Below are 23313 nucleotides of genomic sequence, written 5' to 3'. Positions count from 1 at the left end.
TTTTCCTGCCTATGTTTTCCTCTAGGACTTTTATGTTGTCACGGCTTATATTTAAGTCTTTGATTCATCTTGAGTTTATTCTCCTACGTGGTGTAAGTTGGTGGTCTAGTTTTATTTTTTTGCATGTCCCTGTCCAGTTCTTCAGCACCATTTCTTGAAAAGGTTCTTCTCACTCCGTTTTACGTTCCTTCCCCCTTAATCAAACATTAGTTGATCATATAGGCCTGGGATTATTTCTGGGTTGTCTATCCTGTTCCATGTGTCTATATGTCTGTTTTAATGCCAGTACCAGACTGTTTTGATCACAGTGGCTTTGTAGTATAGTTTGATGTCCAGTACTGTGATTCCTCCTGCTATACTCTTTTCTCTCAAGATTGCTTTTGCTATTCAGGGTCTTTTTTGGTTCCATATGAATTTATGGAGTATTTGTTCTATGTCTGTGAAATATGTAATTGGTATTTTAATAAGGATTGCATTGAATCTGTAAATTGCTTTGGGTAATCGTCGTCGTCGTCGGCAGCCATCCGTCTCGAGAGACGATGGTGTAGCTTCTTAAGAGTCTATCTGCACCGCCGAGAATGGCTGTGCAGTCCGACTCGGGAGTGACACGGTATCTGTCTCCTCCCGTGTTGAATCGACATCTTGCGATGACGCTGGAGTGTCCTCTCCAGTGAAGCTGAAGCTACAGAGCCTGGGCAGGGTGATATGGAGGGTCTGCTGTTGCCCATGCAGCAGACTCCCCCTCTCTTCGCAGCTGAAGGGTCCAAGGGAAAGACGGAGTCAATACAGCTTGGCTTCAGGTGCGCCGCAGGAGTTGCCGGTGTTGACTAAAACGTCAAACTGCCTTAGGGACTCCGGCTCCGGATTTTCTGTCGGGGTTTACTCCCTTAGCCTTTCCCCTGAAGAGGTATGCCGCAAAGCAGCGGAGGTTTTTTGGAGTCAGAGTTTTCCTTCTCTGATGTGCCCTGACTGGAAGATCGAACCAGCGACACTTAACTCGCAGGCCGACGCTCAATCCACTGAGCCAAACCAGCCAGGGTAGTATGAACATTTTAATGATGTTGATTCTTCCCATCCACGAGCATAATATTTGCTTCCATTTATTTGTATCTTCCTTAATTTCTTTATTCAGTGTTATGTAATTTTCAGAGTACAGTTCTTTTATCTCATTGGTTAATTTTATTCCTAGGTACTTTATTTTTCTTGTTGCTATGGTAAATGGTATTTTCATTTTTGTTTCTGTCTCTGATATTTTATTGTTGTTGTACAGAAATGCCTTAGATTTCTGTATATTTATTTTGTACCCCGCGATTTTGCTAAATTTGATTATTATATCAAGTAGTTTTTTAGTGGAGTCTATAGGGTTTTCTATGTATACTATCATGTCATCTGTATATAATGATAGTTTTACTTCCTCTTTCTAAATTTGGATGCCTTTTTCTTTTTTTCTTGTCTGATTGCTGTGGCTAGGACTTCCAACACTATGTTGAATAGGAGCGGAGAGAGTGAACATCCTTGTCTTGTTCCTGACCTCCGGAGGAATGCTTTCAGTTTTTGTCTATTGAGTATGATGTTGGCTTCAAGTTTCTCATGTATAGCCTTAATTATGTTAAGGTATGCTTTCTCTATTCTCATTTTGCTGAGGGTTTTTATCATAAATGGGTTTTGTACTTTATCAGATTCTTTTTCTTCATCTATTGATATAATCATGTAATTTAGGTCTTTCATTTTGTTTAGGTGATGTATTATATTTACTTTTTTGCGAATATTAAACCATCCTTGCATCCCTGGGATGAATCCCACTTGATCGTGGTGTCTGATCTTTTAAATGTTTTGTTGGATCCTGTTTGCCAATATTTTGTTGAGGATTTTAGCATCTATGCTCATCAATGATATTTGCCTGTAGTTTTCTTTCTTTGTTGTGTCATGACCTGGTTTTGAAGTTAAGGTAATACTTGCTTCATAGAAAGAGTTTGGGATTTTTTCCTCTTCTTGGATATTTTGGAATAGTTTGAGAAGGTTAGGAGTTAGTTATTCCCTAAATTTTTTGTAAAATTCACCTGTGAAGCAATCTGTTCCAAGGCTTTTGTGTGTTCGGAGATTTTTTATTACTGTTTCAATTTCCTTCTTTGTTATTGGTCTGTTTCAGTTTTGGAAGGTTATATGTTTCTAGAAATTTGTCCATTTCTTCTAGGTTGTCAAATATCTTGCCATACAGTTGTTTGTAGTAATTTCTTACTATCATTTGTATTTCTGTGGTATCACTCCTGATTTCTCCTTTTTCATTTCTGATTTTGTTTATTTGGATCTTCTCTCTTTTTTTCTTGATGAGCCTGGCTAGAGGCTTACCGATTTTGTTTATTTTTTCAAAGAACCAAACCTACTTTTGTTGATCTTTTGAATTGTTTGTTTAGTCTCTATGTCATTTAATTCTGCTCTGATCTTGATGATTTACTTTCTTCTCATTGCCCTAGCCTTTGTTTGTTGTTGTTGTTCTAGTTCTTGTAGTTTTAGGGGTAGATTTTTTATATGAGATTCTTCTATCCTTTTTAGATATGCCTGTATTGCTATGAACTTACCTTTCAAGACTGCCTTTGATTTGTCCCATAGGTTTTGGGCTGTTGTGTGTTCATTATCATTCGTTTTCAGAAATTTCTTGATTTCTTCTATGATGTCATTGTTAACCCGTTCATTATTTAATAGCATGTTATTCATTCTCCATGAGTTTGGGTGTCTTTGATTTTTTTCTCTGAGGTTGATTTTTAGTTTCAAGGCATTGTGGTCTGAAAAGATACTTGATATGATTTCAATTTTCTTGAGTTTGTTGAGGCTTGTTTTGTGTCCTATCATGTGAGCTATCTTTGAAAATGTCCCATCTGCATTTGAAAAAAATGTATATTTTGCTTCTTTGGGGTGAAATTTTCTATATATATCAGTTAAGTTTTTGTGGTTTAGTGTGTTGTTCAATGCCTGTATATCCTTGGTGTTTCTTTGCTTCAAAGATATGTCTATTGTTGGTAATGAAGTGTTAAAGTCCCCTACTATGAGTGTGTTGTTGTTAGTATTCTTCTTGTGGTCTTCTAGTATTTTCTTTATATATTTGGGTGCTCCTATGTTGGGTGCATATATGTTTATCAGTGTTATATCTTCTTGATGGATTGTTCCCTTAGCTATTATGAAATGTCCTTCTATATCTCTTTTATTGCCCTTGCTTTGAAATCTGTTTTTTCTGATATGAGTAATTCTACCCCAGCTTTTTTTTCATGTCTGTTTGCTTGGAATACTTTTCTTCATCCCTTCACTTTCAGGTTGTGTAAGTCTTTTGTTTCAGATGTGTTTCTTGTAGACAACAAGTGTATGGGTCATGTTTTTATATCCATTCCGCTACCTTATGTTTTTTAATTGGAGCATTCAATCCATTTATATTTAAGGTTATTATTGACATCTATTTATTAATTTCCCTTTTTACTTGTGTTCCTTTCCCTTGTATGTCATTTGCTGTTTTCCTCTTGCTGCCTTTAGGATTCTCTATTTGTCTTTGAATGTTGCCATTTTAATTACGATGTGCCTTGGAGTGAGCCTCACTGGGTTCATCTTCATTGGGACCCTCTGTGCTTCCTGTACTTGTGAGATGTTTTCTCTCCTCATGTTTGTGAAGTTTTCTGTCATTACTATTTTCAATCAGGTTTTCTATCCCTTGATCCTCTTCTTCCCCATCTGATATTCCTATGATATGGATATTGTTTTGTTTCATGATGTACTGCAATCTCTTAAACCCTCTTCATTCTTTTACAGTCTTTTTTGTTTTGTTACATTGTCTGGGAATTTTTTTCTATGTTGTTCTCTAACTCATTGATTTGATCCTCTGCTTCATTTAGCCTGATTTTGATTGCTTCTACTGTGTTCTTCAGTTAAGAAATTGTATTCTTCATTCTTATTGATAGTTTCCATGTCCTTTTTCATGTTGGTATAGTTCTTTGTAAGTTCCTAATAGCTTCCCTGGAGTTCTTTGTAGTTCCACTGGAGTTTGTTGTGGTTTTCTTTGAATTTGTTGAGTTCATTGAGCTTCCTCATTATCATTGTTTTGAATTTCATGTTTGATAGTTTGCTTGTCTCTTTTTCACTTAACCTTCCTTCTGGGGATTTCTTCTTTCCTTTGTTGGGGTGTTGTTCCTGTTTGGTGGAGTGTTTTTTCACCTCCCTATTTTACGTAGCTGTTCTTGTTTGCTTCTCCTTCTTAGATTGATCAGCTTCTATATTTTGCCTTTTGGTGCAGCCTTCTGTGGTAGGAATCTGTGTGATTCATTGGTTCCGACTCCTTGATCTTGTTAACCAGATACTCTTGGGATGCCCTCTATGACTTTTATTGGAATCTTTAGACACATTTTGGTCTTGGTTGTTGTGTTGCTCTTTGTTGGTCCTTCCATTAGCTGACTGAGAGTCACTCTGCCCACTTCTTACAGTTGTTGAACTGCCTCCAGCTGATGCCTCTTGGAGGAGCATAGTATGATTATGAGACTTCTCCCATAGCATTGGGGTTGAATCTGCCCTGGGATCTGGCCTGCTGCTCCCCCAGCTTTTTCTCCAGGACCAGTGTCCAAAATTTTCCAAAGTTCCTCTAGTTCCTTTCACCCTCTTTTGGTTGCGGCCCAGGTTGAACATCACATGTGTGATTTTTCCCACCAGCCAGAGGTGGGAAGATTCAGCAGGCAGGTGCAAGGGCCAGGAAGCGTTCCCCTGTGCCTACAGGTAGGCCGCGCTTGTTGAGGGTGTTCCTCAGTGCCGTGGGCAGGTGCATTGAATGGGGGTGTTCACCTGTGCCTGCGGGCAGACCAAGGGCATTTCCCACACTGGCCAATAGTGTTCTCATGCTTCAGCAGATAGGCGAGCCTGGGGCGTTCCCTTATGCCAGCAGGTGGGCCACTCTGACCCAGAGCATTCCCCTGCACTGGAAGGTTGGCAGGCCACAGAGCGGCGGATTTAGCGGTGGGCACACTGAGCGTGCGCCCTGTGCCCCAACTGCTGAAGGGCTCCGTAAAACCCCAACTTTACACTTTTTTCTAATAACACCAAGTTTGGTTTCATATGTGTAATTTTAATTATGTACAAGTTATAATCAGTGGTAAAACGTGATAGTATGTTTATATTTGCTTATTTTCATTACTTCATTACTATGCTGCATACTATACACATACTATGCTGCATAGGCCTTGCATGGCTGTGCTACCATTCACCAGAGTATTAGAATTGTATTTGCTACTTTGTATGTACAAAGGTTCTCCTGCAGTGCAGACTGACGATATACGCAAATATGAAGGGGTATAAATTAGTTTGTGGATATGTACTTGTTTCATTAATGGTTTTAAAAATAGTTTTCTGTGCGTAAAAAAAAATATTCAGGTAAGTTGAAATTATGCTAAGATAAAATTAATTCCAGGATTTTTGTAGTTTAGGAATAATTTTTTACTTTTAATTAATCATTAACTTATTGCACTATAACAAAAAATCTCCAGTATTCTAATCATTTAGACTATTAAATTTTATATTTTTCTTTTCATTGGTAGCTAGAAAAGTGAAACAACATAAAAACTTTGTGATTATTCTTATGCTATTATTAATTATACATCTATTCAAATTGTATTGGAAATAAAACATTAATAGTATATAATATTTTAATTTATTTAAAAATGTAGTTAACATGTACTTTTATTTTCCCTATCTCTCTCTTTTTTTTTAAGGGGCCCAATATTTTCTTCTGCACCCTGGGCCTCAACCAACCTTAATCCACCTCTGACGCTGGGGACATTCCCCTGAGCTGGCTAGTGGGTTGGGGGCATTCCCCTGCACTGGCAAGCGCTTGGGCTGTGGTGGTGGGTGGGAGGGCTGAGTGAATCCCTGCAAGTGGGCTCCTGTGTATGCACTCCTTGAGGATCTCGCCATGCCCATAGCCTTTCTTCCATGATCTGCAAAATACAATCAATAATTTTTTTAATCACAAAAAAAGAATGCTCTCCCAGCCTCCGAGAGCCATATGCCAGCTGGCCAACTCCTGGCTCTGCCAGCGGGCACAGGCTGAATCTCTACTTCCAACTGCTCTCAAGGGAGACCCAGGGGAACTGAAAAAATTTTGTGCTCAGCTGGCCACTGCCCAGGAAGCCAAGACAACCAGAACTTGTGCCTCTTCCATGTTTCCTCCTTGAACCTCACCAGACAGGTCATTCAGAGGCAGCTTCCTCCACCACAAGCAACTCCAAGGTTCAACTCACACCAGTACCCAGATGTTAACTGAGATGCTCTGTCCACATTTGGCTGAAACTATAGACCAGTCTTGGGAGCAAGCAAGGGCAGCCTCTCTTTACTAATCTGCCATCTTCCTCCCTCCTTTCCTTGTGCAATCTATTGATTTAATGCAAGTTATCAAGATACCAATGACATATTTCACAGAACTAGAAGAAATATTTCAAAAATGTGTTTGGAATCAAAAAGGCTTTGAATAGCAATGGTATTCTTGAGAAAAAAGAACAAAGGTGGAGGAATCATGCTACCTAATATCAAACTATATTATAAGGCAATAGTGATCAAAACTGCATGCTACTGGCATAAAAAGTCACATAGATCAATGGAACAGAATAGAGCACTCAAAAATAAACACACAACTTTGTAGTTGATTAATGATTGACACAGGAAGCAAGCACATACAATGAGTTAAAAATAGTTTATTCAGTAAATGGTGCTGGGAAAATTTGACAGATACATGCAAAAAAAATGAAATTTGACCACCGTCTTACATCACATTCAAGAATAAATTCTAAATGAATTAAAGATTTAAGTGTTGGACCTGAAACCATAAAAATCTCAGAAGAAAACATAGGCAGTGATATCTCAGACACTGCTTGTAGCAATATTTTTTCAGATTTATCTCCCCAGGCAAGGGAAACAAAGGAAGAAATTAGCAAATGGGATTCCATCAAACTGAAAATGTTTTGCACAGCAAAGGAAAACAGCAACAAAATAAAAAAAAACAACCCACTTAATTGCAGAATGTATTTGCCAATATATCTGATAAGGGGTTAATATCCAAAATTTATAAAGAATTTATAAAACTCAACACCAAAAAAATAAAAATAAAAACCCAAACAACAACAAAACCCAACCAAATTAAAAAACAAGAAAAGCGCCTGAATACACATTCTCCATAATGGGCATTTTCTTTAATTATCCAGACTTTACTCATGTTGTCTCCCAAATCAACTTTAAACTGTTTAAAGAAACATTTTTCTGAATACTAAAGCCTCTCCTCCTTTCAACTTTCTCTGAAATTTTGTATTCAATTACCATGTGACTTATTACTCTAGTGTGTTTTTCTCTAGTTACTTATCATGTATTAATTTGTCTTCCTAACTACAACATGAGAAGACAAGTCTACATTGCACCAAACTCATCAGCACAAAGCTCCTAGGTTAAAGTAAGGTGCACTGCATGTACTCTAGTTTTTATTTACCCTACAGTTTCTTTAAATTTTTAAATATATTTTTTAATTAATTTATTGTTGTTCTATTACAATTGTCCCACTTTCTCCCCATTGCTCTCCCCTGACCTGCCCACCCTACCTCCTCTCCCACAGTCAATCCCCACCCTGTTGTCCATTTCTATGGGTCATTTATACTAGTTCCTTGACTAGGACCTTCCCCTTCTTTCTCCTCTTCTCCCCCTCCCTTCTCCCTTCTGGTCACCGTCAGTCTGGTCCTTGTTTTACATGCCTCTGGTTCTATTTTGCTCATTTGTTTCTTTTGTTAATTAGGTTCCTGTACTAGTCACCTAGTATGATATTTGTCTTTCACTGCCTGGCTTATTTCACTAAGCATAGTACTCTCTGATTCCATCCATTCTGTCACAAAAGGTAGGTGTTCCTTCTTTCTTTCTGTTGCATAGTATTCCATTGTGTAAATGTACCCCAGTTTTTTGATCCATTCATCCATTGATGGGCACTTAGGCTGTTTCCAGGACTTGGCTATTGTAAATAGCACTGCTATGAACATAGGGTTATATAGGTTCTCTTGAATTGGTGTTTTGGGATACTTCAGGTATAATCCCAGCTGTGGAATTGCTGAGTTAAAAGGCAGTTTCATTTTTAGTTTTTTTGAGGAAACTCCATAGTCTTTTCCATAGTGGCTGCACCAGTCTGCATTCCCACCAACAGTGTACTAGGATTCCCTTTTCTCCACATCCTTGCCATTACTTGTTGTTTGTTGATTTGTTAATGAAGGCCATTCTGGCCAGAGTGAGGTAATACTCGTCGTCATAGGCAGCCGTCCGTCTCGAGAGACGATGGTGTAGCTTCTTAAGAGTCTATCTGCACCGCCGAGAATGACTGTGCAGTCCAACTCAGGAGTGACACGGTATCTGTCTCCTCCCGTGTTGTATCGACATCTTGTGATGATGCTGGAGTGTCCTCTCCAGTGAAGCTGAAGCTACAGAGCCTGGGCAGGGTGATATGGAGGGTCTGCTGTTGCCCATGCAGCAGACTCCCCCTCTCTTCGCAGCTGAAGGGTCCAAGGGAAAGACGGAGTCAATACAGCTTGGCTTCAGGTGCGCCGCAGGAGTTGCCGGTGTTGACTACAACGTCAAACCGCCTTAGGGACTCCGGCTCCGGATTTTCTGTCGGGGTTTACTCCCTTAGCCTTTCCCCTGAAGAGGTATGCCGCAAGGCAGCGGAGGTTTTTTGGAGTCAGAGTTTTCCTTCTCTGGAAGTAATACTCCGTCGGCAGCCGTCCATCTCGAGAGACGATGGTGTAGCTTCTTAAGAGTCTATCTGCACCGCCGAGAATGGCTGTGCAGTCCGACTCGGGAGTGACATGGCATCTGTCTCCTCCCGTGTTGAATCGACATCTTGTGATGACGCTGAAGCCACAGAGCCTGGGCAGGGTAATACGGAGGGTCTGCTGTTGCCCATGCAGCAGACCCCCCCTCTCTTCGCAGCTGAAGGGTCCAAGGGAAAGACGGAGTCGATACAGCTTGGGTTCAGGTGCGCCGCAGGAGTTGCCGGTGTTGACTACAACGTCAAACCGCCTTAGGGACTCCGGCTCCGGATTTTCTGTCGGGGTTTACTCCCTTAGCCTTTCCCCTGAAGAGGTATGCCGCAAGGCAGCGGAGGTTTTTTGGAGTCAGAGTTTTCCTTCTCTGATGTACCCTGACTGGAAGATCGAACCAGCGACACTTAGCTCGCAGGCCGACGCTCAATCCACTGAGCTAAACCAGCCAGGAGGTAATACTACATACCTAGAAATAAGTATGTAATGTTGATTTTCCGTTTATCATAACTACTGAAATGCTCTTCAGGTGAAAACTCCCTCAACACTTAATAGCCCAAAATAGTTCATGGCTCTATACATTGCAGATTAAACTATGCTTAGTTCATTTTACAAAGGACATGAAAATTACTCAGACATAATGATTCATAGAGTTTACTTACTTAAATCTTCTTTTTCCTGTTGATTATAACTAACCATAATATGTTCACAAATAGAAATAAATCTATTATAGTTCAAACCACAAGAAATAACTCTTGAATAACAGCCTGTCATCCCATAAGTACAGTAATTGCAAGAATTTGAATATACTGTGTGCATAATTGTGTAGCAGCATTTCAAATGAGTTATAGTATTTTCCCTTAATAATTTGTAATGATGTTCAATAATAAATAATAACCTGTAGGGCAAGTATAAATGGAGGTGATATGTAGAGCAGTAATTTACCAGAAATTCAACTCTACTGGCTAAATTCATCTATGCTGATTGCTTTTGCCTGTACAGTTTGCTTCTATAGATAACATAAATTCCAATCCTACTCCCTAACCTAACAAGCTCAATTGACTTCTCTATTTACACTGCTTATTATTAGACACTACAAAGGGAGACTCTATATTCAACCAACACTTCAATCTGTAGCATCAGCACCTTCCAAAAGAGAAAAACATGACTACTTCATGTAATTAAAGGCACTGTTATAACAGATATTATAACAGATAAGGGTCTAGTCTTGTAGCACTTAAATCTTTTCATAACTGTATTATTAGGTGGTATAACCAACAAGACTGAATATTTATACTTTACAGAAAAATTTTCATGGAAAAGTAAGAATTTTAGTTTTCTAATATGGTCTAACATACATCTTTTAGAATTTATATAATTTCTCATCATTAATAATACATTTGTAGAATTTCATAAAAATTTTACATTACAGGTGAGTGTTTTATGATTTATTTCAGTTTTTGGAAGAATCTTAGGAAGAAAATGAAGAAAATTAGTCAAAAATATGTTTAATTTTAAAAAGTACCACATTTCTCCCAAACTAAACTATTACTGGTGACGAGTACCAAATACTTTAAAAATAGTCATTATTTGTAACTAAGAATGCAATCCTATAAATACACTTAATTTTTGTTTTTCTTTGGTGTGCACAATGTTAAAATACCTCCACATCACCTATATAAATGTGTGTGTGTGTGTGTGTGTGTGTGTGTGTGTGTGTGTGTGTGTGTAACAGCTTCTAAAGCCCACTTCCCCTGTTTCACTATTTAATTATTTCAGGTTACCCTAGTTGTGGTTGAGCTGGGACTGAACATCAAGAAAAAATATCTGAAAGGAGATGAAACTTCCCACCTGATGTTCCATCTAACAATTTTTTCATTATGTATATTACAGTTTCAGTTGTTTTCTTTTTAATATTTCCCCCTACCTCTCACTGTCAAAACTCTTCATACATCTTAAATGCAGACAACACCTTATTATAACCAAAAATAAAATATAAAGTGAGGATTTTTATTTAGAAATGAGCCACTGCGTTCCAAATGGTGAAGGACTGGTTTACACTTCAACAGTGGCGGTCCTCACCATTCACTGAATGTGACAACAAATGGCTTGCTACTATATAACCAACCACCCTCAAGCTTCGGCAGTTTGACAAAATGAATGCTTATTTCCTAGCACAGAGCAATCCGTGGTGTTCCTATATTCACACTTGTTCAGGGACTGAGACTGATGCAGAATCTTATGATGCTCCATCCCTGCTGCAACATCCTTCATTGCTGTTTTTGCTTTTAGTAAGTCTGGTCCCTTTAATGTCTCTCATGAAGCTCTCTGTGATCTGCATTTCGATGATTTTTTTTTTGCTCCAGTCCTGTGACTCTCCTCATATTCTTTGCACTGGCCTCCCTGACCTTTTTCTCTCTGGTACTCTTGGGTTTCTTCCTTCAGATTTTCCTTCTATGCCCATTGGTTCTAGTTATAGAATCTGCTTTTTTCACTTTTATGTGGATAAGTGCTATAAATCTTATATCTTTCAGTCTAGATGGCACTTCTGGGAATTTCAAAAGTGACTCCTCTACGTTTTGACTTTGTGCTTACCCTAGCATACTGTATTTAATACCATAATGGCATGTATATTATATTGCAGTATCTTCTTTGCTTCTTTTATACACTTGAGAGAATAAAATGTTGGAAGACATGGACTATGTTTTGTACCCCAGGATATAGTACATGACTAGCCAACAATAGCCATCAATGTAAAAATATTAAATAAATAACTTGGGAAAATTATTCTGTACTGGAATTCACAAGTTCCACATTAATTAGTGTTAGTACTAAAAACAGAAAAAGAAAAAAATAGGAGAAAATATATGCAACTTTTAAAATTTAATTTCAAGTAAAAATAAATAAGGCATATCATTAATTTTTATTTGTTTTTTTAATTAATTAATTAATTTGTTTGTTTGTTTATTTTATTTTATTTTATTTTATTAGAGAGAGGGGAAAGGAGAAAGAGAGGGAGAGAAACATCACTGTGTGGTTGCCTCTCACTCACGCCCCCAACTGGGGACCTGACTTGCAACCTAGTCATGTGCCCTGATTAGGAATCGAACCAGCGACACTTGGCTCGCAGGCCAATGCTCAATCCACTGAGCCACAGCAGCCAGGGCTATCATTAATTTTTTAAAAAATTAACAAAAGATAAAATGATTTGCATTAACATTTAATGCTAATGTCCATTTTAAAACATTATACATAAAATTTTAAAGTAGAAGGTGAATGAGGAACATTTTTGCAACCAATTTGATTGACAAATCATATTTTTTAAAGTATATAAACTTTTTACAAAGGATTAAAAACACCTAAACATATGGAAAAATTGACTTAAAAATTATAAATCTTAAGAAAAATGTTTCCAAGGTGATAATCTTCCCTGATAGTAAAAATATGAATGAAAATAAATACATTTGCTTTTTCCCATTAAACTGGCAAAAAAAGAGGAGAAATAATAGTGGTAGGAGGAAATATGCCCATGTGCATTACAAAACTAAAAAATATGTTTATAATTTTATTATAGATTTCCAAATGGAGAAATTTATTCTATGTAAACAATTGAGGTTGTATTTCAAAATAAATGTCATATTTTTAACATAGCATTTATTATAACACATATTTGGAAACTAAATTTTCAAAAGTAGATATATGATTACTTAAATAAAATATAGTGTATAATATGAAAAAGATATTGTTTAGTGACCTAAATATTTTTTTCTATACTTAAGAGAATGTGGAATATTTTTTATTTGTGGAATCTGCCTTTCTTTCAGTTGCCTGAGTTGCCTGGAAACTCTCTTTTGCCCTAGAGTTTTGCCAGCTCTGAGGAGCACTGCCTAGGTCCTGGCTGAATCCAGAGCTACAACGATAAGTAATGAAGTCAGATATGGCCCTGCCTTTCCTTTCCATTTTTCTATAAACTGTCTACTTTCACTCTTAAACTCTGGTCTTTTGAAAGACTAAAAAAAAGAAACCCCCAAATTGATGTAGTCTTTTTCTATGTTTTGGGGTGCCACAATCCTTCTCAAAAGAATAAGGTTCAGTATACTTGATAGAAAAGATAAAATGTAGAGAGAGAGAGAGTGGAAGGATAATACCCCAAAACATTATCATCCACATTTTGAAATGATTTCCCACAACCAAGATCAAATAAATATTAATTTTTATTTTTTCTATTTTTATGGCACCATTAATACTAACTTGCATGAGATCTTTGTGATAGATCTTGAGGAAATAATCTGACATATGCTGAGAAAATCAACTTTCCAATACCCTTTTTCATTAATTTAAAATGTCAAATCTATCAGATATAAAATAATGCCTAGCACAAGGCACTGTACTTATATTTACAAGGTTTAATTGTGTTCCATTGATCTAGTTTTTTGTTATATTATATAGTTTTCATTAGAAGTCTTTATAGTAGGTTTTTCTATTCATTATTATAAATCAACATAATTATACCATTTGGTATAGTGCAAATGTTTGGCCAATGCTGATAACAAAATTATAACTTTTGATCATCAAGTTAAAACTAGGAGGTTTTCTGAGAAAGGATTTTAGGTTGCAGTTTCATCTTTATAATGACTATTATGGATGTGCTCTCTCTTTGGCCTATATTAATCTTTAATTTTAATATGCACTGTGATTAATATGACCTTATGAAGCCCTCAAGGAATGTCTCCTTCTTCCTTCTTTTTTGGCTACAGATTTTATGCAGCCCTCTCTGGTAAATTACACTCATTTAAAATCTATAGAGTTTATTCATTTTAATGCAGGGCTTGTGTGACAGCTGTTCTGCAACCCTAACAAGGGATTTCTGCATTTGATGCAGCTTTTTGTGAATAACTTTAGTTGCCTGAGGTTGCCAATGGTCTGAAGTTGGACTCTTAACTCCCTTGGATTGGCCTGAAACTTTCACCATTAAACTAAGCTTGAGGGCTTCAGGAAATCAGAGCTAGAAGGTCACATACTATGCAATAATCCAGTTGGAGAGGCAGCTCCATGGGACCACAGGGTTAAGTGTAATTTTGTTAGAACTCTTGATTTATCAGGCAGAATTTCCCAGTGTACCTGTGCCACACTGGACATCATTTGCCTGATGCCAACATACACTTTTTAAAAGGTATTAGAATTACTTTAAAATGAGTACCACACATTGCCCAGTGATAGTATGACAAGATTCTAATTTTAATACACTGATCTAAAAATCTAGTCACACTTCTTTCTTCCAAACTCCAACTCATGATACCCTTCTCCCAAATAAAGTGTGCCTAGAAAACCAGCATAACTGAGCCCATCTGTAACAATAACAAAGGAATAGAGATAATAGCATTGAGCATGGCACTGAACAATTGAGTTGCATTTATTACAAGAATCCTAACAGTTAGACACAGCTAGCACCCACCTTCATTTTAGAGATGAAGCAATGGAGGTCTAAGAGGTATAATAATTGATCATTATCACTGCTGATATGTTGTGGACCTAGCACTACAACACTGGCCTATCTCTCTTTAAATATCAAGCACTGTATAAATTTTTAACAAAATATTTAAAGGTTGGCTACTAAGTACCCTGTCTCTGAACTAAATTTGATTTCAACCAAATCAGAAAAATAAGGTTTTTTTCTCTTTTTCTGAATTCTCACCCAAGGATATGTTTTTTTCTTTTAATTATATTTTATTATATTATTGCAGTTGTCCCAATTTGTACCCCTTAGACTCCCTGCACCCAGCACCCTCCACTCCCTACAGCAATCCTCACACAATTGTTCATATCCATGGGTCATGCATACAAGTTCTTTGGCTACTTCATTTCCTATACTGAACTTTACATCTCTATGGCTATTCTGTAACTACTTATTTGTACTTCTTAATCCCCTTATCTTGTCACCTATTCTCCCACAACCGCTTCCCATCTGGCATCCATCAAAATGCTTTCTGTATCCATAATTCTGTCTCTGTTCTTCTTGTTCGCTTAGTTTGTTTTTAGATTAAATTGTTGATAGATATGTATTTATTGCCATTCTATTGTTCATAGGTTTGATCTTCTTTTTCTTAAATATGTCCCTTTAACACTTCATAATATAATGGCTTGGTGAACTCATTTAGTTTTTTTCTTGTCTGGGAAGCTCTTTATCTGCTCTTTAATTACAAATGCTATATTTGCTTGGCAGAGTAATCTTGGCTGTAGATCCATGCTTTTAATGACTTTGAATATTTCTTGCCCATCCCTTCTAGCCTGGAAAGTTTCTTTTGAGAAATCAGCTAACAGTCTTATGGGAACTCCTCTGTACGTAAAAAATGGCTTTTCTCTTGCTGCTTTTAAGATTCTCTCTTTATCTCTAACATTTGGCCTTTTAATTATGATGTGCCTTGGGCCTGTTTGCATCCATCTGGTCTGGGATGCTCTTTCATGTCTATTTCCTTCACCAAATTAAGGAAGTTTTCCTTCATTATTTATTTAAATAGATTTCTAATTTTTTGCTCTTTCTCTTCTTCTTCTGGCACCTTTATTATGTGAATGTTGGAATGTTTGAAGTTGTCCCAGAGGCTGCTTACACTATCCTCATTTTTTGTATTTTTTTCTTGTTGTTCTGATTGGTTGTTTTTTTGTATCCTATGTTCCAAAGCATTAACTTAATTCTTGGCTTCATCCACTCTATTATAATTTCCTTGTAAATTATTCTTTATTTCAATTAGTGTATCCTTTGTTTCTGACTGGAACTTTTTTATGCTATTGAGTTCCTTAAGCATCTTTATAACCAGTATTTTGAACTCTGCATCTGATAGATTGCTTACCTCCATTTTGTTTAGTTCTTTTTCAAGAGTTTTGATCTGTTCTTTCATTGAGGCCATATTTCTTTGCCTTCTCATTTTGGCAGCCTCCCCGTGTTTGTTTCTATGCATTAGGTAGAGCTGTTATGTCTCCCTGTCTTGGTATTGTGGCCTAATGTAGTAAGTGTTCTGTAGGTTATAGTGGCACAGCCTACCCCATCACCCAAGCTGGGTACTTGAGGTGTGTCCTTCATGTGGGCTGAGTACATCCCCCTTTTATAGTTGAACCTAGATTGTTGTTAGCAGGTCAATAGGAAGGATTTACCAAGGCCAGTTAGCTGCAAGGACTGGCTATAACCACTGACCACCAACCTCCACCTCCCATTTAGGATCAGCTGTGCAGGAGCAGGGTGGTGGTACTCTGACGTGGTCTGTAGCTATCCACTGAGTGCATAGGATCTGGGGGTTCCCAGGTGGTGCAGGCCAAATAAGCCCCCACTGTATTCTGCCCAGGGCCACCTTGCATGAACTATAAAGCAACTGAAATGACTGTTACTTGTGCTGAGCTTGGAGATTCCCAGGTGAAGCCAAGCTGTGAATCTAGACTGGCTGCTGCTAGTGCCAGGCCTGAACCAATTAGCAAGAAGTAAGGGGACTAGAGGCTCACTGAGGCCAGCTGTTGCTTGTTTGATAGGATTTAGGAAGTTGTGAAGCATGAGCCAAGATCAGCCAGTCATGTGGAAAAGTCATGGTTAACAGTTTGGGTGGGCCCATAAATTGGGCAGGATGGCATCTCAGGGGATCTCCAGGGTGGTGTCAACAGTTTAGGCAGGTTTATGGAGTCTCACCTGCCTGTCAGCTCTGTGGCTCTATGTGGGGAGGGCTCAGAAAAGGGACAATGGCCTCTGCCCACCTTTCTATCTGAGAGAAAACTGTCCTCCTACTTGATGCCAGATACTTCAGTTCCTCCCTGTGTGGCACTGGTGCCTTTCAAGCTGCTATGCTGGTACTGGAGCTCAGAACAAGTGAGTCTGAGTAAGCTTGTGTATGGGTTCTTTAAGGGGAACTGCTTGAGATTTTAGAAGTTTCTTCCACCGACTCAATCCCCACTGGTTTTTGCAGCCAGCAGTTATGGGCATTTATTTTCCTGGCACTGGAACTCTGGGCTTGAGGGACCTGGTGTGGGGCAAGGACTCCTCACTCCTGAGATATCCCTCCCAAAGTTTTATCCACCACATGTGGATGTGAGGCCAACCCATTCTGTATCTCCAACCCTCCTACCAGTCTGGATGGATGTCGCTTCTTAATGCTGTAGTTGTCAGACTTCCATTCTACTCAATTTCTGATGGTTCTGAGTGGTTGTGTGAGGAGACGAGCTGTATTTACCTGTGCCACCACTTTGACCAGAAGACCTCCAAGGATATGCTTTTGATGATTTTATAGAAAGAAGAAAGGAGAGACAGAGAGAAACATTGATGTCAGAGAGCAACTTTAATCTGTTGCCTCCTCTATGCACTCCAACTGGGGATCAAACCTGCAACCCAGGAATGTGCCCTGATTGGGGATTGAACCCAAAATATTTTGGCGTATGGGATGATGTTCCAACCAACTGAGCCACCTGGCGAGGAAAGAAAAAATAAGTTTTATAACCTTTTCTTAAATGTCTCTTTCTTTCTCAATAACACTAATGCCTTGCAATTTTAATATTCTTTTCACTATTTAATTTCAAAGCTTTTGTTGAATTTTAGGCCTATTCCCTTTAGGGAGTACCAAATAAATGCTTGACACCAAATGTATACTGGTCACATATAGCTATTGTACACCATAACCCTATTCCAACTGAAAAATATTCTGAGTCCCCTGGATAAGTATGTATTGAGACTGACACTGTTTTCTTTCCTTTTATGAACTACTCGTAAATAATGAAGTTTCAGGGACAAAATCTGAGGTCACACACACAGGAGATAATGACTCAGAAGTCTCATTTTCCTGGCTTGACAAAAGCAGAAAATGAAAGGAAGCTCGATTCTCAGTGCTGGGCAGAACTACTTCCACTTACAATAAAAGCAAACCATGCTACTTCAAACCAGGGCCGTATGCTAGAGCACTTAATTGATGTCATATTGGGAAATATATCACTGATACAGAAAAAAAATGTAGAAAAAAGAAAATGAAGAAAAATTAGATTGAAATAAAGCACTGACTTTATTACCCAATAGTGTAATATGTTTACAATTTATTTGCAAGCATAAGAACTTAGAATATGAGTAATGGCTCATCATTGCTCTGTTAAGAGTCACAATGATGTATGTCTTTGTGTGCATTTGGTCTCACTGGCCAAATACTTTGTGATCCTGGAAGTGTCACTGCTTCCATTTCCTTCTATTCTTACAGCAATTCTCCTATAAATATATTTATTTTTTAATCACCTTCCACTATGCCATTCTTTTTCATTCTCAAGACTGCCTAATTAAGCAATATGTCATTACATTCAGGAAATATGGCTATGGCATTCTATTCTTAGTTCCTTTGATATGACCCTGACCTTGGCTCTTTAAGCCAATTTGAATCTTCCTAGAACCTTCTTGGCCCTAGTTCCTTCCACCTCTGATCTGCTCTAGTCTTGACTTTGTCTCCACCTGACTCCAAAACCACTGCCACCAACACCCCAACTCTGGATGCATTTGGATTTGCATCTCCAGCATATTCTGAATCATTAGATTTTTCCAACAGACTTCAACATCAATTGTACCCTGATTTCTTAGGCTCCTTGCTTCTCTCAGCAGGAATCCCAGACATCTTGTCCAGTTCTATGGAACTGAGGATCAAATACCTCATTTGAATTAACTCAACATTCCGGTCAGGTCACCTCCAACACACATTTTCCCCACAATCTCCCCTGTGAACTATCACTCAATTTCATCATTTTTCATTGAAGCCCCACTTTTTACAAAATATCTTCCTGCTAAAATATTGAAGTGTTTTCTGATTACACCTCTGCTTTCAAATCTGTTTAGACATTTTATGTCAATCAGGGTTCCAATACAGAAACAAAACCAATATGACATACACATTAACAAATTTATTGCAAGGGACTAGCTTTCATTATTGTGGGGATGGCTATATCAGTCAGAATTCTGAAATTGGCCATTAGGAAGAGCAGACTGAAAGTCCTGGGCAGGAGCTGAAGTTGTTACCTGGAGACAGGATTTTTTCTTCCTCTGGGAAACTGTATTTACACTCTTACAGCCCCTCAATGAATTGAGTCAGGCTGGCTCAGATTTTCTAGGACAATCTATTTAGAGACTAATTATAAACTTTAATCACATCTACAAAACACCGTCATAGCAACCCCAACATTAGTGTTTGAATAATTGGGGACTGTAGCCTAGCCAAATTGATAAAAACTGACCATCATAATATTCCAAATTGAATGAATGAGTGAATGAATGAATAAAACCCCATTCACTTGCTGGCCTGCCTTTATGGTTGCAGAGAATTAGCTATTATGAGCAGGAGGAGAATGGAATTTGGAGATGCTAAAAATGACCAACTCTAGCCCAGCACAAAAACTACTGGTTTCTTGTCCAGAGGAATTCCTCTGCTATACCAAAATGCCCAGCTCATTAGCTTCCTGATTTGACCTAAATATTAGATCTTGAGATCTTTACTCAGAATTACATCTCCACTAGAATTGCCTATTCTACCCTGAAGTCTAAATAACAATCTCCCTAAAGATTCAACTAAGAACCCCATGTAGGGTGAAATTGGCTTAGATAGCAGTTTGTTCTGGACTCCCTCATCAGGTAATGGTTAAGGTACTAATTTATCAATTACAGTAGTAATTTACTATCCACACCTTATATTATTATTAATCTTTAGAACTATTCCCCCAATTAGATTATTATAATAGGTCTATATGCAATTTTTTGTTCCCTAGATGCATAATAGGTCAACAATAATTATGACCACAGTGGCCTGTGTCAAACTAAGAGAAAATTTTCATAACTTACTATTTCACTAAAAGACCATTCTGATGGCTAAGGGAGCAGAAACTGATTGAGACATCAATGCATTCTCCGCAGCCCAGTGTGTGCTGTGGAATCTGCATTTCCTTTCTCAGCTCCTGTCTCCTTTTCTCCCCTTCTCACTGCACATGCGGCCCCCGCCGCTGCTCTGGCTGCTGCTGCCTCTCGCCGCCGCGGCCCCCACGGCAGACTCCCCTTCCCAGCTGCCTGCCCCTCAGAACCCGAAGATCCACCTGTTCAATGCCAAGCAGGTTCTGAGCTGGGAGCCGGTGTCCCCGAGCGGCGACGAGAGGCTGGTGGTGTACCGGGTGCAGTTCAAATACCCCCAAAGCAGCACGTGGTCGGACGCCAGGCCGCCCTCCGTCGCGGTGAACTGTTCAGGGATCGCGGCGACCGAGTGCGACTTCACCCCGACCAGCCTCTCGGAGGGCTTCAGGCCGCACTTCAACGTCTCTCTGCGCGTCCGAGCTGAGCTGCGCGAACGCACTTCCGCCTGGGCAACGGTGCCGTGGTTCCAGCACTACCGCAACGTGACCATCGGGCCTCCAGAAAACATCTGGGTGACCCCAGGAGCAGGCTCGCTTATCATCCGATTGTCCCCACCCTTTGACATCAGCAATCCCACCATGGCCAGTTTCTCATATAATGTCCGTTACGGGGAAAAGGCGGGACCCAAAAAGATGAAAGGCTCCTTCAGGAAGAACGTCATTGAGTTGAAAGACTTAAAGCCCTTGCGCGTGTACTGTTTACAAATGCAGGCCTACCTGGTCTCTAGTTCACCAGAAATGTCCAGAGCCGGGCAGTTCAGCAACATATCTTGTCACGAGACCACAGCAGACGCCGCCACCAAGCTCCAGCAAGCCATCCTGGTCACCATGGGGACCTTTCTGTCCCTGGCCGGGCTGGCCGGGGCCTGTGTCGTCCTGATCCTGAGGTACGGAGGCCTGGTCAAGTACTGGGTCCGCGCCCCGCCAGGCATCCCGGCACAAATAGGAGAGTATTTGAAGGACCCGGCTCAGCCCATCCTGCAGGCCCTGGACAGCAGCAGCTCACCCCAGGAGGACGTCTGGGACTCGGTGTCCGTCCTGTCGGTTCCCCAGGAGTAGCAGCCGCTCCCCGATCCCTGCAAACCGGAGCCCTGGGCGTCCCCCTACCCGCCTGCGGGAGCCGGACTCAGCCGTGCGCTGCTGCCCAGACCCCGGGTGCCCGCCGCGCACGGGGGTGCCCAGGCCCGAGAGACTGGGGGTCTTACGGGAAGACGTTTATTTGCCTTAAGAATTTTCTAATCACTCGGTTTTCTAGAATGATTCTACAGAAAAAAGAAGATTTCTCTTGAACACTAAAAAGAAATGCAAATATTTGTTAGAAAAATGGCTCTGGTACCCCGATCTCTGATCATTGTTGGTCGTTCCCTTAGGCAGGTCCCCGCTAGGACACCAAGTGGCCCGTCACATTCAGTCTCTCGGCTAAAAATGTGATTAACCCTGTAAATATTTTCCAAAAACTCTGATTCCAAAAAAAAAACCTCCGCTGCCTTGCGGCATACCTCTTCAGGGGAAAGGCTAAGGGAGTAAACCCCGACAGAAAATCCGGAGCCGGAGTCCCTAAGGCGGTTTGACGTTGTAGTCAACACCGGCAACTCCTGCGGCGCACCTGAAGCCAAGCTGTATTGACTCCGTCTTTCCCTTGGATCCTTCAGCTGCGAAGAGAGGGGGGGTCTGCTGCACGGGCAACAGCAGACCCTCCATATCACCCTGCCCAGGCTCTGTAGCTTCAGCTTCACTGGAGAGGACACTCCAGCATCATCACAAGATGTCGATTCAACACAGGAGGGGACAGATACCGTGTCACTCCCGAGTTGGACTGCACAGCCATTCTCGGCGTGCAGATAGACTCTTAAGAAGCTACACCATCGTCTCTCCAGACGGACGGCTGCCGACGACGACGACTGCACATGACCATGATAGAGGCCTGTTCTGCAGTTCTCACCCAGGCTCTCAGCTCTGCTGCACTGCCAGATGCTATGTTTTAGCATGACTCATAATGGAAAGACCCAGCTAGGGTCCTGTTGCCTCAGTTCACTAATGTGTTTCTCCACACATTGGCTTAATTCCTTTTGATGTTTCTGGGAGTTATTTACAAGTGTGGGATTGAGGAATAATTCCCTAAAGGCATAACAAATGACACTTGCTTTTCAAAATTTTGTTTGTTTGTACAGTGATTTAATGAAACACAGCTTTCAACTAAAGTAGCATGCTTTCTAGGATACCAAAGCAGGAAAACACTATTTGCATCTTTTTATTAACTCTGACATAACATAATCCTTGTGATCTATTTCTTAGGATAGCCAGGCCTTAACTTACAACTGAGTTGTATTATAAAATTAAACTCCCAGTCATTTTTTTGGAAACTAGAATGTCTTTTCCCATTGAAATATGTTATTAACAATATTAGTTTACTGAAATAAGTTAAAAATAATGTCAAGGTAGACTTAATTCAGCACATTAGGAACAGTATATTGGAAATAGTTTTTCGATAAACTATTGAAAATGTAGTCATCATTCATAGCCTCAGTTTCGCTTTGGAACACCCAGAACTTACCTTTTCTCCATGGAAGGCACTGCATAACCACATGGACTTTTTGTAATTGTAGAATTCACCCACTGGATGTTTCTATGAAGGATAGATACAACCGATATATTTTCTAAATGAATAAGTTAATTAATGAACAAGCAAATATCCCTTTTCCTATTACCATGACAGAGGAAAAAAAGGTAATAGTTACCACTTTGGGTATCAAGCGGCAAGAGCCACAGGGAATGTTTGGGTTACATACTCAAACTAAATACTTCCTGTTTGCTAAAATTAATTTTTTTAAATCTAATTCTCCTTGACATTGTGTGGATAAACTCACCCAAAAATCTGATAATGAATCATTAGATGTTGGTGTGATAGAAATTGTATATATTTAAATAGTTTTTTCAAACGAAGACAGGTCGGGTCGGCAGCCGTCCGTCTCAAGAGACGATGGTGTAGCTTCTTAAGAGTCTATCTGCACTGCCGAGAATGGCTGTGCAGTCCGACTCGGGAGTGACACGGTATCTGTCTCCTCCCGTGTTGAATCGACATCTTGTGATGACGCTGGAGTGTCCTCTCCAGTGAAGCTGAAGCTACAGAGCCTGGGCAGGGTGATATGGAGGGTCTGCTGTTGCCCATGCAGCAGACCCCCCCCTCTCTTCGCAGCTGAAGGGTCCAAGGGAAAGACGGAGTCAATACAGCTTGGCTTCAGGTGCGCCGCAGGAGTTGCCGGTGTTGACTACAACGTCAAACCGCCTTAGGGACTCCGGCTCCGGATTTTCTGTCGGGGTTTACTCCCTTAGCCTTTCCCCTGAAGAGGTATGCCGCAAGGCAGCGGAGGTTTTTTGGAGTCAGAGTTTTCCTTCTCTGAAACGAAGACAACTATTAAAGATTCTACCAGGAGAGTTGACCCTGTCTATCCTTCCAAAAATCTTCAATCTCTTTCTCTTTGCATTTTAGAAGACTTGACTAAAAAATACAAAGCTCTTAAAAATCTGCTTGAAAAACAAGATAAAACAAGAGGAAGCTTCCTTGCCTGCTGCAAAGGAAGCAAATCCTGACTTTTACATAAAA

At 39.7% G+C, this 23313-nt stretch overlaps 1 protein-coding gene and 1 pseudogene across 1 annotated transcript in view; one reads left to right on the top strand and one right to left on the bottom strand.

Annotated features, from left to right (window-relative positions):
• Positions 1 to 5940, bottom strand: part of LOC150004599 (endogenous retrovirus group K member 5 Gag polyprotein-like) — a 70269-nt gene extending 64329 nt beyond the window's left edge. The window contains exon 1 of the mRNA XM_090284912.1: positions 5779 to 5940. Within this exon, the coding sequence (XP_090141038.1) occupies positions 5779 to 5940 (162 nt within the window). The remainder of the gene's footprint in view (positions 1 to 5778) is intronic.
• A 13850-nt stretch (positions 5941 to 19790) lies between these two features.
• LOC150004598 (interferon gamma receptor 2 pseudogene) lies at positions 19791 to 21157 on the top strand (annotated as a pseudogene).
• Positions 21158 to 23313: the final 2156 nt, after the last annotated feature.

The sequence above is a fragment of the Furipterus horrens genome, unplaced genomic scaffold (genome assembly GCF_987537825.1).
Source record: "Furipterus horrens unplaced genomic scaffold, mFurHor1.1.pri manual_scaffold_7, whole genome shotgun sequence".
Lineage (NCBI taxonomy): Eukaryota > Metazoa > Chordata > Mammalia > Chiroptera > Furipteridae > Furipterus > Furipterus horrens.
This window is presented reverse-complemented; position numbering and strand designations above follow the sequence as displayed.